The sequence below is a fragment of the Lagopus muta genome, chromosome 5, assembly GCF_023343835.1.
Source record: "Lagopus muta isolate bLagMut1 chromosome 5, bLagMut1 primary, whole genome shotgun sequence".
NCBI classification, from domain to species: domain Eukaryota; kingdom Metazoa; phylum Chordata; class Aves; order Galliformes; family Phasianidae; genus Lagopus; species Lagopus muta.
This window is the reverse complement of record NC_064437.1, coordinates 4,057,445-4,074,059: the sequence shown is the minus strand read 5'-3', so window position 1 is coordinate 4,074,059 and position 16,615 is coordinate 4,057,445. Positions and strand designations below refer to the sequence as shown.

At 41.2% G+C, this 16,615-nt stretch overlaps 1 protein-coding gene across 7 annotated transcripts in view; it reads right to left on the bottom strand.

The window, feature by feature from the left end:
* The window catches only part of DAB1 (DAB adaptor protein 1), a 245,280-nt gene that overhangs the window by 40,659 nt on the left and 188,006 nt on the right, over positions 1–16,615 (bottom strand). For all 7 annotated transcript variants that reach the window (XM_048947036.1, XM_048947038.1, XM_048947041.1 and 4 more), the window contains 2 exons: positions 10,098–10,237; positions 8,503–8,601 (listed from right to left, as the gene is read on the bottom strand). In XM_048947036.1, coding sequence (XP_048802993.1) covers positions 8,503–8,601; positions 10,098–10,237 — 239 coding nt within the window. The remainder of the gene's footprint in view (positions 1–8,502; positions 8,602–10,097; positions 10,238–16,615) is intronic.

Sequence of the window (16,615 nt, the reverse complement as noted above, 5' to 3'; positions counted from 1 at the left end):
CCACTTGCACATTTCCATGCCCAGAGCTGTTTCTTCCCTGCTTGCTGTCCTGCAAAGAAGCCTTCTCCCAACTGAAATCTTCAAAAGCAAACTTGGATTTAACAGCCTGCACTCAGCTTTGGCCCAGAGCATGGCTCCACTCCCCCTGCTTTCCTCTCTACTGCCTTCTTCTTTACAACTTCTGTGTACATGTCTCCCGCTTCCCGTTTCCTAACCCAAACCAAACCTCCTCATGCCTTCATTCTCTGTCCTGCCCAGCACTAAGCCTTGTGCATGCACAGGTCACACTCTCACATGCTGCACACATCAAAATACTTCCAAACACTTCTCATTTTCTTGAAATTTCAAGGTGCTCAACAACATTGCCTTCAAAATCTACAAGAATGTAGCTGCTTGCTTTGCTGGGAGCACAATGATGTAGAATTAGGATGGGAACCATAAAGGGTAAAAAGGAACAAAAGCCAGGTATGTGTGTTTGGTCACTGCTGACAAATAGCAGCATCCTACATAACTCAGAGGAAGGAAAGCATTTACCTGTCCCATTGACTGTCAGACTGAACAAAGCTCTTGCTGCCTTCCCTGTAAACACAATGTGATCCTGAGGGCAGAACATTATCTACTGATTTTATTGCCAATAGCAATCTATTACTATCATCTTGAAAACTCGAGCTAACTTTAAAAGTAAACCTTCCTGCAGCTTCCTATTCCCATTACGCTGACAGCTAAGGCCATCAGTCTCCCGTGCATTTGACAGCAGCCCATAGGAGAGGTTAAACAAACTGCAAGTTAGTGCAGAAATTCAGGAGCATCACTGGTAGCACTGCTATTACCGGGACAAACAGAAAATTGCAGAGCAGCCTACCAGATGAAATGCACTGAATAGGAAGAAAAATCATCAGCACACCTGGGGTGTAATGCTTGCCAGCCACCTCGGAGGGGAAGGAACACAGGGTTTCAAAGGGAGATGGAACTTTCTGTTATGGCACCTGCTGGAGATCCCCCACTGCTCTCCAGGGAAGTTTCAGCGCATCCCAGCAGCCTGCCCTATTATCATGTCAGCATTTCTCTTGCTAAATCCTCCACCGAGCAGTTTGAATTCAGCCATTATCATTCTGTGTGTACTGAAAATGGGCCTGCAGTTTTTTTCTGGTGTGTAATGCATTAACCTGGCTTAAAAATACCAGTACTTGCAAGCAATCCTCCCCAAGTAAATGCATTTTGGCTGCTTTTCTACCAAAATTGCAGCTTGAAAAAAAGAATGTGGTTCTATCAGTGAGGATACCTTGTGGCTTTTATATCTGAATTAAAGGAGGTCATTGATATCACATGCAAAAAAACAATAATATATGTAACTCCATACTTTTGAGTTTTTTTGCTATGGAATAATACTTCAGTGGAAGGATGCAATAGAGCCCTACTATGAAACAGGATCCCTGAGAACAAAAGGTTTTTTGTTGACTCGAAAGTTTTAGTAAAATTCACCTCAAGTTCTGTTTAAGCATGATAAAACATTAAAAACAGATGATATTGGAAGTGTTTAGATAGTAACTGCTACCACAATTGACAGATATCCACCCTCATAAGCAATGCAGGCCAATTGACTATTGGGAATATACATACAGTGAGGTTCCCCATTACCCCATAACAGAGCACACAGAAGTCTCTCCCTTCCTTTAATCTACTGGCCACTTGGCTTAAACAACAGGAGGCCAACATATAGCCAAATGAGACAGCCACTAAGTCATAAAATCTAAATTTCTGCCTTTTTGAAAGCAATCAAGCGTTTATTTTTTTCATGGTGAAAAACACACCTACAACAAATTCCCACAAATTATTTCAGTTTGGATTAAATGCCTAGAATAGCTTCATTTTATCTTCACACCAGTTAGTGTTAAAACCTTACAAGGCAATTCCTATGGACACCCGCTACAGGAAGGCTGATCTCAGCTGTTGATTAGAGCATTGCAATGTTCAAACCTCAAAACACTGAGATTTATCCATGTGCGAAGTCACACCAGAGTTTTGTCTTTGGGGTGCTTAATCTCACTGTGATGAAACTGTCTTATATATAAGGATTTCATGGCAAATTGTGTTTGTAGAGAACACATCTCCATGAGTTCACAGCCATTAAAAATCCCTTTGGAGCACTCTAAACTTTCTAAACTGTCTAGGGCACGGCTGGGAAGGCCAATAAGAAATGAATTACAATAGTCAATAAGAGATGTAATTGTAGAAGTAGGCTCTTCTGACATTTACGTTTTGCTAACTGTCCAACATTATTTATAAAATATATTATAGTTTCCCTTTTAAAGTATCACAAGACTATAACTATAAATACATTGCAAGAATAATATGCCAGGTTTTTAAGTTCCCTACTTTGCTATTTCCTAATTAGTTTTATTTATCACATGAAAAACAATAAATGCCACATCTAACATTCATATTTACACGTAGAAAGGAAACTGTGAGGCAATTGGATAGGACATCCACTAGCCAGACTTCCAAGCATACACCAAAAATTTGACTTTGGTCAACAGGATAACAGCAGGCTCAGGAGCATGGAGTTGAGTGAGTTTCTAGCACAGAAGTGGTTTAAGGAGAGATTTGAAATAAAATCAGGGAGTACAGCATGGATATCTACAAAGAATTCCCCCAAGTATGATGAATAGGATGGGAAGAGGCTGAGGGTTGTTTATTTGAGAACTGAATAAATGACCAATGAAAGCTAGCTCTATAGTGTGGCTCCTTGGAAGGGGATGAGGAAAAAGGGGAGCCATTGAGAGCCTGGAAACAAACACAGACAGGCTATGAGGTGATAAAACAGAGCAGGCAGATCAGCCTAGGAATGCAAAGAGAACCGTGACATGATCAAAAGAATAAGCTGGGCAGCAATCTTGGCAGCCATGATGGATTTCAAAAATAAAAGTCAATTGTCAAGGACAGAGAAAAGGGTAACAATTGAGACATAAGATGAAGAGAGACAGAACTGTGTTTTAACTGAAAGCATGACAATAAGTGCTGTATTTCCAAGCAGTTATGAGGAAACTGAAAGATCTGGAGTTACCCTGGATGTGGCAGTCGAAAGCAAGGTTGAGTCAAAAAGGCTGCGAAGCTTACAGGCTGAATAATAGATGGTGCTGATGCTTTCCTCAGAACTCAGAAAGGAGGTCAGCGGGAGACCTTTGGGAATCAGGATTAAAATGCCTGTTTCAGCCCTGCTAAGCTTGAACTGATGGGTAAATGTAGGAGGAGAGGGCTGGAGGCAGGTCAACATTCAGCACTGGAATCACTTGGCATGACACAATAACCACATTTCTATTTGCAAAGGAAATAATATTGATAAAAAACATAGCAGGAGGGAAAAAAAAAGAGGATCAGGACAGAGTGCAGGGAATACCAGTTGAAAACTGCAGGACACAGAATGAAATTAGAAACACAGGATTAGAATCCAAAGATGAGAGACATGGAGGCCGGGAGGAAGGACTTAAAAACGACGCCAATGCCATCAGCCACAAAGAGGCCACAGGGACTTTGGGAAGACCAATTTTAAAGAAATGAAAGGAATGAAAGCTAATCCTGGTGTGTTCTGTACTGGATCCAGAGAGGGCTCCAGGAGGGGACCTTCACAACTTCCTGCACATCACCATGCTCCAGCAAACACGAGAATCTGATGAACTACTCATTACCATCTCTGCAGCTCACTGCAGAGCGAGTACGAAGCAGATAAAAAGAATTCCTTCCTTTATTTCTATTTTTAAATATTCAGAGATGCTCAGTGAGAGAGACTTGGCAGTTTGACATTTCATCTGCTCCAGCACATGTGCTTCAAGGAGTAATTAGAGATCCATAGTCATACCTCGATTTCTGGTCAAAGATGCCAGAACCAACAGATTTCCAGTAAAATCAAGAACTACCTTTGGTACGTTTAAAATGAGGTATCTTCAGCCAACAGTGAGAATTTTCATCTTGCTAAAATTTTCTTTCAGCCAACTTCAGCTGTCCTGTTAGCAATCTATCAGCGTAATTAACACTGTCATTCTCATCACATGGAGTACCCCAAAAAAAGAGTACCCAATACTGGGGATATCAGACACAAAACTGTCACAGCCTCTGATCAACCTGGAAAATGCTTTACAGAAGCCTCAGCAACAACCTGAAAAAGCCTCTGCAGTAGAAGGTCAAGAGAGCTTAAAAGGTCAGCAAGATGGGCAAGATGTTGAAATCTAAACCCATGATTGGGTCATGTCACAGCTGTAACATAAACTCACCAGAAGAGAACTATCTGAGGCCAGCAGGAAGAGTGAGAGTAGATGGCCAACATGATATACATACACCATTTTCCTTTCTCAGCTTCATATTGAAAGCCTGAAGAAAATGGCTGTGGATTAAATTCATAAAACATGAGCACCACACTGCAATACTTCTTCGCAGCACGTAACAAAGGAATTTTACAACACAGGCTGTGGCCAAGCCCTGTATTTTCATCAAGATCTGGGTTGGTGTCACTGAACAACTAACCTCTCCAAAGTGCCTAAGAAATCATGAAAATGAGACTCACTCTTTGGGTGACAAAATAAGAGGAGTGGGTGAAATGATTGGCATCTTAATAGATTGGGTCACAATCCATAGTTTATGCTGTTTCAGACAAACAAGGTACTGATACAGGTCTACCACACTTTTTGGATGACAGAAGAATCTGGGTATTTCACCAGTAATAATAGTTTGTAGAGAGATACATATTGCAGTGTATTCAAGTAATCTGTCTATCCCTGAAACCAAATTTTACTTTAACAGAAATAATTCCTGACTTAAAGCTTAACAGTATATTTTTTCCTTTGTCATATTTCTCTTTCACAGTGTCTGGGCTTTCATTAACATCAACAGAATTTTGCAGGTAGAGCATGAATGTAAAAGTATACCTCGTTACATGAATGTAGGAGAAAACGGTTTCCTTACTATTTTATACAATTAAAGTATTGTTTTTGAACGCATTTTGGAAAGTAACCTACAGTAAACAAAGATTTATTGTAACATTAATAAACAATGAGACAATTACAGCCTCTTTACGGAGACCATATTAGTCATGCGTGTCTAATGAAGCATTACTAAGCTATCACAGCAAGATAGCCTGATGTGTGTGATTAACAAAATAATACTCATAAATAGCTAATGAACAATGATGGGCCTTTAAAAAATTTGCATATCCTGCTATGTGGAGTTAAGGATTTTGTTGCTTTCGCAGTGCTGAAGATGCATTACAGCGCCTCGTGTCTATGGTGCAAACTCACAGCAAATCCTCCTTGTAGCCTCCTTAAATAAAATCTTCCCAAATATTTTTCCATTTTCAACCTAACCTCCTTCACGGATAAATTTACTCAAAGGGCAGAATTCCTGACGGCTGGAAAAATGGTATGATTAAAATCAATACTTTTTGATGAATATTAGGTCTGGAACCTATTAGACCTATAAAGTGCAGGAGAAGAAAATCATGCTTATGATTTTCAGGAATAGCCCGACTACAGCCCTTCATCTGCAATGAATTATGGAGCAATTCTCCTAAGTCATTTGTATGAAGTCAGCTATGACATTGCCAATTTTTAAAAATTTGCTAGTTTTGAGCTACAAATTGATTTTTTATTGTGATAAATTAAAATCCAATAGTAGCACACAAGATAGCAAACATAGAGAAGCCTATATTTTTTCAGAATATTTTTCTCCCTTTCATATCTCGTCAGGCTGCCATTGTGGAAGACATGACACCAATAGCTAATGATAAAAGCTAGGAAAGGGCATCCTAGAGAGGTAGGCAGCCTTAAAAGAGCACTGTGACCCAAAGCAGCATTCTGGGAATCCCAAAATTGCAGAAAAACACAGCTAAGGGGGGAAGCCTTGGCAGGGGGTTGGAGGGCAGGGAAAGGAGAAAGCAAATGCAAGATTACACAGGCTGTTACATATTAAGGGCATGTTTCATTCCCTGTTGCACAGATCTCAACATCGGACTCCAAACTTTAGAAACTATTATGTGGCCAATCAGATCTACGAGCACAAACTGTGACCTTTTTGCAGTTCTCTTTCCCTTCCTTCCCAGAAGAGCAAACATACATGCCCAGTTTCACCTGCTGGAGATTCTCCCTTTCACCTCCACACTGAGAATGGGATTATCACTACCTAATTGCACTGAACTTATTTCGTCTGGGGATGAAGCTGATGGTATGGTGACTGTGAGGAGCTGGCAAAGAAGCCCACGCAAGCCAGCTTTAAAAGCATGGAAATGAAAAGCACGTAAAATGAAAGAGTCACGTTAAACCTGCTGGAGAAAGCACCCCACATCCCTTTGTCACAGTCCTATTTCAAAAGTGACAACCCAATAGTCCCGTACATCACTCCAGCAGCTCAGGGGCAGACATCTGGAAGGTGGATTTAAAGCTTTCCGTCTATGGCTCAGTGAGTGAGTGACAGCGCTGCTCTGAGGATGATATAGTTATGTCAGATTTAGAGTACAGGGTGTCAGAGTTATGAAATCTTCGAAGGAGACTTGTCATGTCCCCACCTCACTAGCTGCAGATGCGAGCGAGCAGGAATGCTGCAGGAGAGGCAATCTGGCTGAACGACAGCTTTATTTCTAAACGCATCCCTTTTCTCAGTGCCACTTTTATGAAAATAAATCCAACGTTTGTGAAACACTCAGAGATAAGTGCCCCAGGACAGGTCTGCCTCTTTCTTCTTTTTTATGTTCCCAAGAGAAGACTAAAAGGAAAGTAACAGGCTGCCTTATTGCCCTTCGCATAGGGTGCGGTGAGGCACCAGTCTGCACACAAAAGAAAAAGAAAACAAAATAGTGGATATGTTGTTGGTGGAGTGAAAACTTTGCTCCATGCACTGAATGAAGCTGGTGTTCTCTGACAAAAGGAAAAAAGAAGGCATGCTATCATGCAGTTAAATACCATCATAATGTCTACATGCTGGAGGACTCAACCATGACTGCTCTGCCAAGCCCCAATTCTGACACTTCCTATCTTCTACGCACAGGCTGTAATCTCAGCAATGTTCTCTTCAACACTGCTTTTATATGATTACTTTACACATGCAGTACACAGCACATTCCAAACTAGCTCTTCATTACTAACTGCTTGTATTATGTATCAGTGAGCTCAATGACATTGATTTTCTAATAATATAAATTAACTGGCAAAGATAATTTCATCTATCATCAGTAGGGTTTTATTTCTGGCATCGTGTTAAATAGTTAATCTTTCAAAAGATTAAATCAAGAGCCTTTTAAAATTCAAGGCAGAGCTTAAACTGCTATAAAAATCTTCTTAATTAGGATTAAAACAGTTTGTGTGTTGTGCCTTTGTGTCTAAGTAGTATAATGTTTTGCTTAGCTTTCTTCTTTCAAAGCAGTTAAAAATAACCAAACATGTTAATTCTGTGGCAAAAACTGCACCAGACAGTGTAGTCTGCATCTTGCTTGACCCAATGCTGCAGGAAAGTAGCTGCTTGGTAGCCTCAAAGTGCATCCCCAAAGTAAAATACACCGTAGACCTTGGATCCCATACAATATACATATTTTTCCTAACAATTATGTTTAAAATACACCAATTCTCACGTTTACTGCATATCTTACAAAAGAGCAATGTTGCTGCTGACAGAAATGTCATAGAATCATAGATTTAATAGATCTCTTGCCTGGGTTACTGACACAACCGTAATCTGAACTATGGGACAGCTGTAGACTGCAGCAGCAGTGGCTCTTGGATTTTTGTGTACTGTTAGTCAAGGCACAATGGTAACTCACATGGCCTGTTGGACATAAAATAGATGAGGGGAAAGGTCCCCTCCTACTCAAATTATCCTGCAAACCCCAACAAAGTGTGTGCAGCTCCTGCTGCCCTTCCTCTTTGTCTTCTCTATTGGGAAAACAAGCTTCACTCATCTGGGTTTGCCCACAGCTCACCTCAGCTTCCCATGTCACATGTAGCCCAAGCCAACCTCAATCCTAAACCTTTATGAAAAGACTCTCAGAAGTCATTTGCCCTCTGCTGCTGAGCAGCCTAAAGCAGCACCTTGAGGAGCAGTGGGCTGGGCCCACGATGGATGAGGAAACCCCTATGGGTGACATTACCAGCCTGCAAACAGACCGCTGGTATTTCCAAGAAGCAATTTTGGAAGCTGGCAAAAGGAAAACAAATCACTCCCTGCCACTTTCTGGCCTCCGAGCTGTGAGTGTTGATGCCCATAAGGAGCATTCATGTACTCAAGTAAATTGTTCTGCAGAAGTAGCCAGGACAAAGCTTTACAATAAACCACATCCCCATGCTACACTTTACAACTCAGTCATCTAATGGCTTGTTCTGATATATGATAACCCTTTATCAAGCTTGTCAGAAGTTTTATGTGTGCCTATACTGCTGAGATATTACTGCCCAGCGAGGAAATACTTTTAAAGGAACATCCATGAATAGATTCAATTTTGTGCCACTGTATGGCTGTGTTACTTACCCCTGTCTTTTCGTCGAAGATTTTGATTCCACCAAAGGAGACTGTTAAGAAGATTTTCTGTTTATGCTCTCCTTTCGAACGGGCCGCAGCAACAATTCCCTGTTGAAACAAAAAATACTTGGGCTGGTTTCATTATTCTCCTGGTTTTGTTTTCTGACAGGTGCCCACAGCAAAGCATATGTTGACAATTCATCACCTTTCCAAGAATACTTGAGGGCTCTCCAGGAACACTACCCCTTTACTTTTGGTCTTCTCCCTTTTCTAAAGGCACCCATCCTTTTTATGCTACCCAGAGATCACTGCAAACAACCCAACAACCTGGCATACACGGTTAGTTTTGCTCATGATCTCTGGCTTTTCCTTTGAAAGTGAACTTGCTGATACACAATTCATACATGACACTTCCACAGCCTAACCATAAAAGAAAACCCATTTCCACCTATTCGGGAGCCCTGCTGCCTTAATCAGTAACAGTGTATAAGATGAAACATTAAGCAAATTAAACAGCAAATAAGAATGTTCCAAAATGTCTTCAAGCCTACTAGAGGTCATCGTTTCCCTTGCACAGACATGAATATAAAAGAGAACAACTGACTTGTCAACAGACATCCCAAAAATGATTCCTGACCTTAGAACTCCTGCTGTTACACACTAAGTTTCTGGTACTCCCAACTTGCTATACTGCCTTACTTCTAATTTTCTAAACTTCTAATGCTCCCTTCCCTGTTTCCATTATCTCAAAATACTGCTCAGAACCACCTCACCATTACACAAATGGGTCTCTGGCATCTTGGAGACGTGGAAATAATATTCCACGGAGGAAAGAAATACAAAGGCTCGCCCAGCAGAACAGTGCTAAGTCTCCCTGATTGCTACTAGCAACTATGGGATGTTGTGAAATATCCAGTAAGCCATCAGAAAGATAGAAATACTGTAGCAGCCAAAGTTAAGTCTGTAGTGCATCTTTTTGAACCACTTAATTCTTGATTTGTAAATTATTGACCACATCTCTCTTTTAGATTGTTGCAGTAGAAGATGCGTGCCGCCCTTTGCTGCTTATTCATGAACAACCACCTACACTTGCCTGCTCCACAGGACTGGAACCCATTCCCTGTCCTCTCAGGGTCCAACCTCATATTTTGTAACTCCTTAATCCCGCTGTTCCATATCTGAACCTTACAGCCCACACCATTATTCCACTCTTCCTGCCCACCCCAGCAGAAGGTAATGGTTAAAGGGAAGGCTGGAGTTCATTAACAATGTCATACGCAACAATCTCATGTATTATTATTCCTTATATTCTTTCACCTCTCCTTTTGCATAATAAAACCACTCAATTTGCAGCTGTGTTGTTTGCAATTTATGGACAAATTGCAGCGGTGTCAATCATGAATAACTACTGAACTTTGAGACAATGTATTAAAATTAAACTGGGATAAGCAGTACCAGCCAGGAGTTCATGTAAAATTGACTGATTTCAATACATAATTAACCAGAGCGTGACTCGGTGTCACGAATGGAGAATGAGCAAAAGTTCAAGCTGAAATGCTCTCCCCATCCCTCCCAAGCATTAAACACTGAAGGTTGCACTGCACCTTGAGCTTCATCATGGAGTCCTGGCATAACTTGTCTCCCCGTGCGGCTGAAACCTCATCGATCCCAATCAGCTTTGCTTTGTATCGGACACCGTCACCTTTAAACCTCTTTATTAAAGTGGCTTCGCTGCGATCCTGACCTGAAAAGACAGAAGGGAAACAGTGACATTTGCAGGCAAATAAACGAATAAAAACTCCCAGTTAAGTAGTAAATCAGATCCAGCACCTACCTCAACGTGTGAACATTTGAATAAAATTAGAAGGAATGTACAAGTTCAATAAAACCTTTTGACCTTACTGCCTCACACGAATTCACAGTGGAATTGTTGCCATACAAAATCTCCTGCACAAAATTTGCACACAAATTAGGTTTACGGAAATAAGAGATAAGCCCGAATCAGACCTGACAAATCTGAACACTTCTGATCTTCCCGGGTTGTTTTAATCCCAATACACTTGAGAATTCTTCATTTTGCAGACAAAACTCTCACAGAAACATGCTGCTGTTCCCTCGCATTACAACTTATCTAACCGTATCAGCAATACTCAGGCTATTATCATTTCAATAATAAAAAAACAAACAATGTTATTTCCTTCAAGAATACTGCCGCTCTAAAACCCACACAATAAACACCAGCTCCTTGTTCTGCTCTTTCTGTTGGTAGACGCATACAAAGGGCCATACAATGGCTCTCATACGCTCAAGCTGAGAAGCTGAAAAATGGCATGAGATGTTTCTTAATAAAAAAGCAATCACAGGTTAATAAAGCACAGCACTGATAGGGTCAGCGTACATAAACTACTGTGTGCAGACCAGATGAGTACACAACCACAGCACTACAGCGACGCATGAAAGGCATTTTGACTGTAGGAATATAAGCACTTGTCATGCTTTGGTTCCTCATCCCCAGCAAGTGTCTGCAGAGGGGTTTATTTTGTGTAATCAGTCTTCCTAAACATGCTTAAAGATGCTTTTGTCTGCTGCCTTTGGACTTTTGTGCTAGAACTGAAACAAAAAGCAGCAGCGAGCTGTAAATAACTGCAAGCAAGCAAGCAGCTAAAGCCAAATACCTGCAGCACAAACAAGCAAGCAGAACTGGAACATCCTGAAGAATTGGACATTTTTGGCTCCCAATGGATTCCAGCAAAATACATGAACCATAGAATGGCCTGGGTTGAAAAGGACCACAATGATCATCCAGTTTCAACCCCTGTGCTATGTGCAGGGTCGCCAACCAGCAGACCAGGCTGCCCAGAGCCACATCCAGCCTGGCCTTGACTGCCTCCAGGGATTCAAGGAGGCCAAATACTTGGTCCAAACACAGACCAATGTCGCATGAATTTATACTTCCATCCAGCCATAGAGCTCACCTTGCACTTCTAGGTACCGTAAAAGAGGAACAAGAAGCTAGTTTTAGACAACTGCATTTGAGAATTAGGGCCCTGAACATTCTTCAAACTTATTCTTAATTGGACAGATTGAAGCACAGAAAAAATACTACTCAAAGGAACAACAGAAAAAATTAATAAAATCTGCTTTGGCACAAGTAGTTTTTGATAAGTAGGACAAAATTAGGAAGAAAAAGCTCTTTTCTTTTGCATTTCTATTAAAAAAATCTTTGCCAGCAGGTCAAAAATCTTTGCTAGCTTTACACACACACAAAAGGGGATGAAAAAACCTGGCTCAAAACTATGGAACTGAAATTTCTACCATCTCACCATGGGAAAATATAGGTAGCATACATGACTAAGAAAGAATACTTCCAAATGAAGAGCTTCATTTGTTTCTCCTTCACCCAGCACACAGCACAGTCCATGCTGTGAACTAAGAAAGGGCTAAATGTTTGTTAAACATGCTATTTCAAGCATGTTGAGGTCTTGGAGTGTGTTTGAGCACACAAATATCATTTCATTCAATGACAAGGATCTGCCCAGAGCAATGTCTTGATGCCTTATTTATAATTCCTAAAAATAAGGTAGCTGAGAAGGGATGCTGTGCTAGTTCAGGGGCCACCCGACTGTCTCCTTTGATTTATTCTCGCTCCTGCTCCCTCAGAAGGAAATAAACAGCAGGTTGAAACTTCATGCTCTCACATGGTATTTAAAGAATAGCTAACTAAATAAAAGAAAGAAATAAAACGCCACAAATGAGGCACAAATGATAAATCTGAAACTTGAAGTAATGTTAACAGCTCGCCTCGGGGGAACGCCAAGGCAGATGTTGGCACTGCCAGCCAGAATTGATGAAAAAACCCTTTCCTCTTTCAGCCCCCAATGTTGGGCAGGAGGGAGAACATCTGGAGACACGACAAACTACAAGGATCACAGTGGACTTTTCCCGTATGTCTCCTACACGTGCAAAGATATCCTGTTGATTCGCAGTAAATAAAATTCAATTCCAGCAGCTTTCTTGCCAACAATTTTCAGCCTTACGTCTTCATTATAGCAGAAGGCAGCTGTTAGCTAATAGTAATATCGCTGTGACTCCGTGCACGTAAGCACTGCAGAGTGCTTCCTGAGTCATGATAACGAGCGTGCATTCACCCACTTATTTGAACATTTATACTTATTCCAACCTATGATCTATTTTTCAGAATGAAAGTAAATCTATGACATTAATAGCCCATTCAAACACAACGTATGGCTGTGTTTGCCTACGCACAAGCCTCATGTTAATTATGACCCAGATTAAGTAGGATGGAGTGGTTTGGGGGATAAACGACTGGAAAAATCATCAACCTGAAAACGATGTCGATATTTTAAACTGTGGTGGAAACTGCAAATTACTAGAGACTACAAATTCAGCCATAAAATCCCTTGAGCATATGTCCCATGTAAAGCCTGGAGATGCACATACGCACTGCCCTCTGCTACAAACCAGCCATCTGCAACTTGTCTCTCTCCTCGCTGTATGGCCACATCTCCTCCATCCACATTCACACTGCCTTTCCAAATCCTTGTGCTGCAGATTGCGCTGGAAATCTTTCCACCATTCATTACTAGACAACAGTTTAGAGCAAAATTAGAACACGTGTTTAATGACAGGTACTTATTTTTATAAACATGTATTTCCTTAGGTTTCCATTGTAGGGTGCTTTTTTTGACTACGCAGACCCCCATACTCATTGAAGCCTCAGTGGGTGAGAAGTTCATGTGCATCTCAGTTGCCCACCATCCCCTGTACAGGAAGGGATTTTCATCAGATCACCAACACCATTAGCCCATTCTAAAATGGATTACACTTCATTACCTTCAAGACCAATGGTTATTGCCCAATGATTTGCTCTTGAACTCCTTCATAAATTACTTTCATGAATCAAACATCCCAGGCACTTGTTTGCAATCAAACACAAACATCTCACCATCCAGAAGGAAACCAGAACTGATGCTCAGGTCCCGCACTGAGAAATGAATGCAAAAGCAAAAAGAACACTAACAACAGTGTCACACAAACTCAATTTAGAAAGGTAATGACTTTTAATTAGTAAGCATGCCACTGTTGACATAGGCAAATAAACGTTTTGTTTGCGGCATATGGATTTGTGATCCTCAGAGGCACTTTAAATGTAAACCTCTGGGAGATTATTGTATCTACTCCTCTATATGCCACTGCTTCCCTTGAAGCCACACGCATTCCAGCCGCAGCCACTCCCTGCTAAGCAGCAAACATGGCCTTTGCTGCAGGGTTGCAGCTTTGCACTTGGAATTTGTGCAATCCTAAGAGCACCACAAATCCCCAGAGTGCTGTGATGCAACGTGGTCCTGTGTTGGCAGCTGAAGCAGGGAGGTTTCCCATTGCAGCAGGTTTAGGGTACTTTATCGATCTCAATAAATCTAAAAGTAATAAACGAGGTTTTAAATATATTCAATCATTTTCATCCAAGGCAATATGCCTTAAGATGCCTTCACCAAACTACAGACAGACTTGAACCCCAAATCCAAAGTACTCAACCTAAGTGCCTCAAGTACACTCAACCCCAAGATGTGACTGTAAACTAGTTCTCAAAGCCCTCTTATGTAGTCCAAGAGGAAAATGAGGCAGAAAGTCCAGCTCTGAACAGCCTGGGCAGAGTGCCTGAAGATGACTCACCTTCACCTCAATACAAGTCCAGGACCAGACTGTAACAGCTCTCAGCCCCACGGAGCATTGAGCCAGCAGTGCAGTAATATGCCAACATGTTGAGCAACCCAGGGGACTTGTAAGTAAGGGTATTTCACAAGCAGAAAAAGAAAATAAACCAGGGCATCGCAGCAATAAGTGCACTACTTCTAACATACTACGTATTCCTCACAGCATCCAGCAATCTAAACCAACAGCCCTGGAAATGGCTATATCCTTTATTTAAATGTGTGAAGCCCTCAGGGTATAATCTGAATTTCTTGATTTTATGACCGTAAAATATATAATGATATTATCACCAAAGTCAATAACATGCTCCTGGCAATCAATTCACTGAAGAACAACACACCGGTGTCCGTTATTTTTTCTCCTTTTCTAACTAATAAACTGTCAAAGTTGTATTCATCACACATTCAAATTACAAACCTGAAATAACACCGCCTTAGATCTCACAGGGCTGCAAAACAATCACGCCCGAGCTTATAAACAGCCTACATCTTCACGGGGACAATTAGCATTTTTATAGCACCGGTGCAGAGGAGAACACAAAACACTGCAGCACAGAGTGACCTCCAAGACATGGCACAGGCTGGAGAGCCGTGAATTAATTGCTTAGTGAGAGATGTTTCCCATTAGCTGTGCCCCTATTTCCACGTATGTATTTATCCACACTTCTTTGTATTTGCACATATGCATACGCACACTGCACGCAGCTTCATTTGGTAGCAATTACCTAAGAAAATTCATGGTAATTTTAATCAACTACAGATTTCCCCAGGAAGAGGAAAAAAAAAAAGCGCATAAGTAGGTGTTAAAGAGAAAATATTCACACATAATTATATGTACCTTTCAGTACAGCAGCCACTGAGAAGCAGTTCACAAAAGAGCCATGAGCAGCTCAGACAGGCCCCTCTCCTTGATGGCACATTATTCTCAATGGTTGCACAGAACCACAGTTCCAATGCACAGCACCCAAAAAGAAACTGGGACTTGACGGTGAGATCGCAGCACCTTGGGAACACAATGGTTTCTTCACAATGTAACAGATAGCAATTCTACATAGGATGTTTAAACTAAACAAATACACGTCCAAACCCTTCTCTCATCTAAGGTAAGTACCTCTTTTCTATGTAGAAGCCTTTAGAAAAGTCTTGGTTACAACGCAAGTTGAATGTGATGGAGGGAAACTTGTCCTTTCACCACTCCAGAGTGATATTGGTAAAGGTCTGCAGTACCCTGTTTTCCAAAAGAGCAATGATGCACTGGCACTGCTTCCCAGGGAGTGTGGGGTCATCATCTCTGGAAGTGTTTCAGAACCATGGGGATGTGGCACTGAGGGATGTGGTCAGTGGGCACAGTGGGATCAATTGGGCTTGTGGATTTTGAAGGCCTTTTCCAACCTTGAAGATTCTGTGATTCTAGTTTTATGTTGCCTAGTTAACATTGAAGGGACAACTTCGGAACCCTCTTGGGAAGTATTTCATTAAGAAAGTGATGTTGCAAGGTATAAGAACATAAAGCTTCATCAAGCTACCTTTTAAGCTTCCTTCTGTCCAGAATCCCACCTCCTCCTGTGAGCTGCCCTGTCTGGCAGTGCTGGTGGGACCCACGAGCCTCCTCATTGGGCAAGGAGAGGGAAACCTCCCTGCTGCTCTGCTGTTGCTTCCACTCAGAAAAAGGTAAAATGCCCAATTTCAACAGCAACACTAACATTTGTCTCAAGTGCAAACACAGAATATTTTTTGGGAAAACGACAAACCATTTAAAGAGGTGAAATGGAAACCACTCTATAGGCTCAATGAACTCCTATTACGGTTAAATCTAAAAACATTGCCTACAATTTTAAACACAGATAAGGGCTCTCCAGGAAAACTCAATCATCACTCAGACTATCATCTCAGCAGTATTTCCCAATTGTTCAGCGCTGCTATTCACTGTAACCTCCAACTGAGAGACTTTATGGCTCCTGGCACCATTAGCCTATGAATTACAGTACTCAAAGACACCTACACAGCCCCACTCGCAGAACCAAGTTTACTATATAAATAAATAAGATGTTTCCATAGTATTTGCTGTCTCTGATCAGAGCTTTATGAGCAGAGATGTCATTCACAAGGTGACAGCAACTGTGCCTGCCAAGTTTTTATCTTAACATGCTGTATCTACACGAGCTAGTACAAAACAAGACGGACATTTTACTGTCTCCAAAGCAAAATGGTTGAGTGGAATAGATTAAATTATTTCCTTATAGTGCAAGGAATTACATGTGAATATGTCAAGAGAAGAATTCAATTATTTACAGAGAAGGCCTCGGAATAAAATAACGTTTGATTAAACTTTTGGACAAATCTCAGTGCTAGGAAGGTTGGGGCAAGCACACTGGGGCTGACAGTGACTG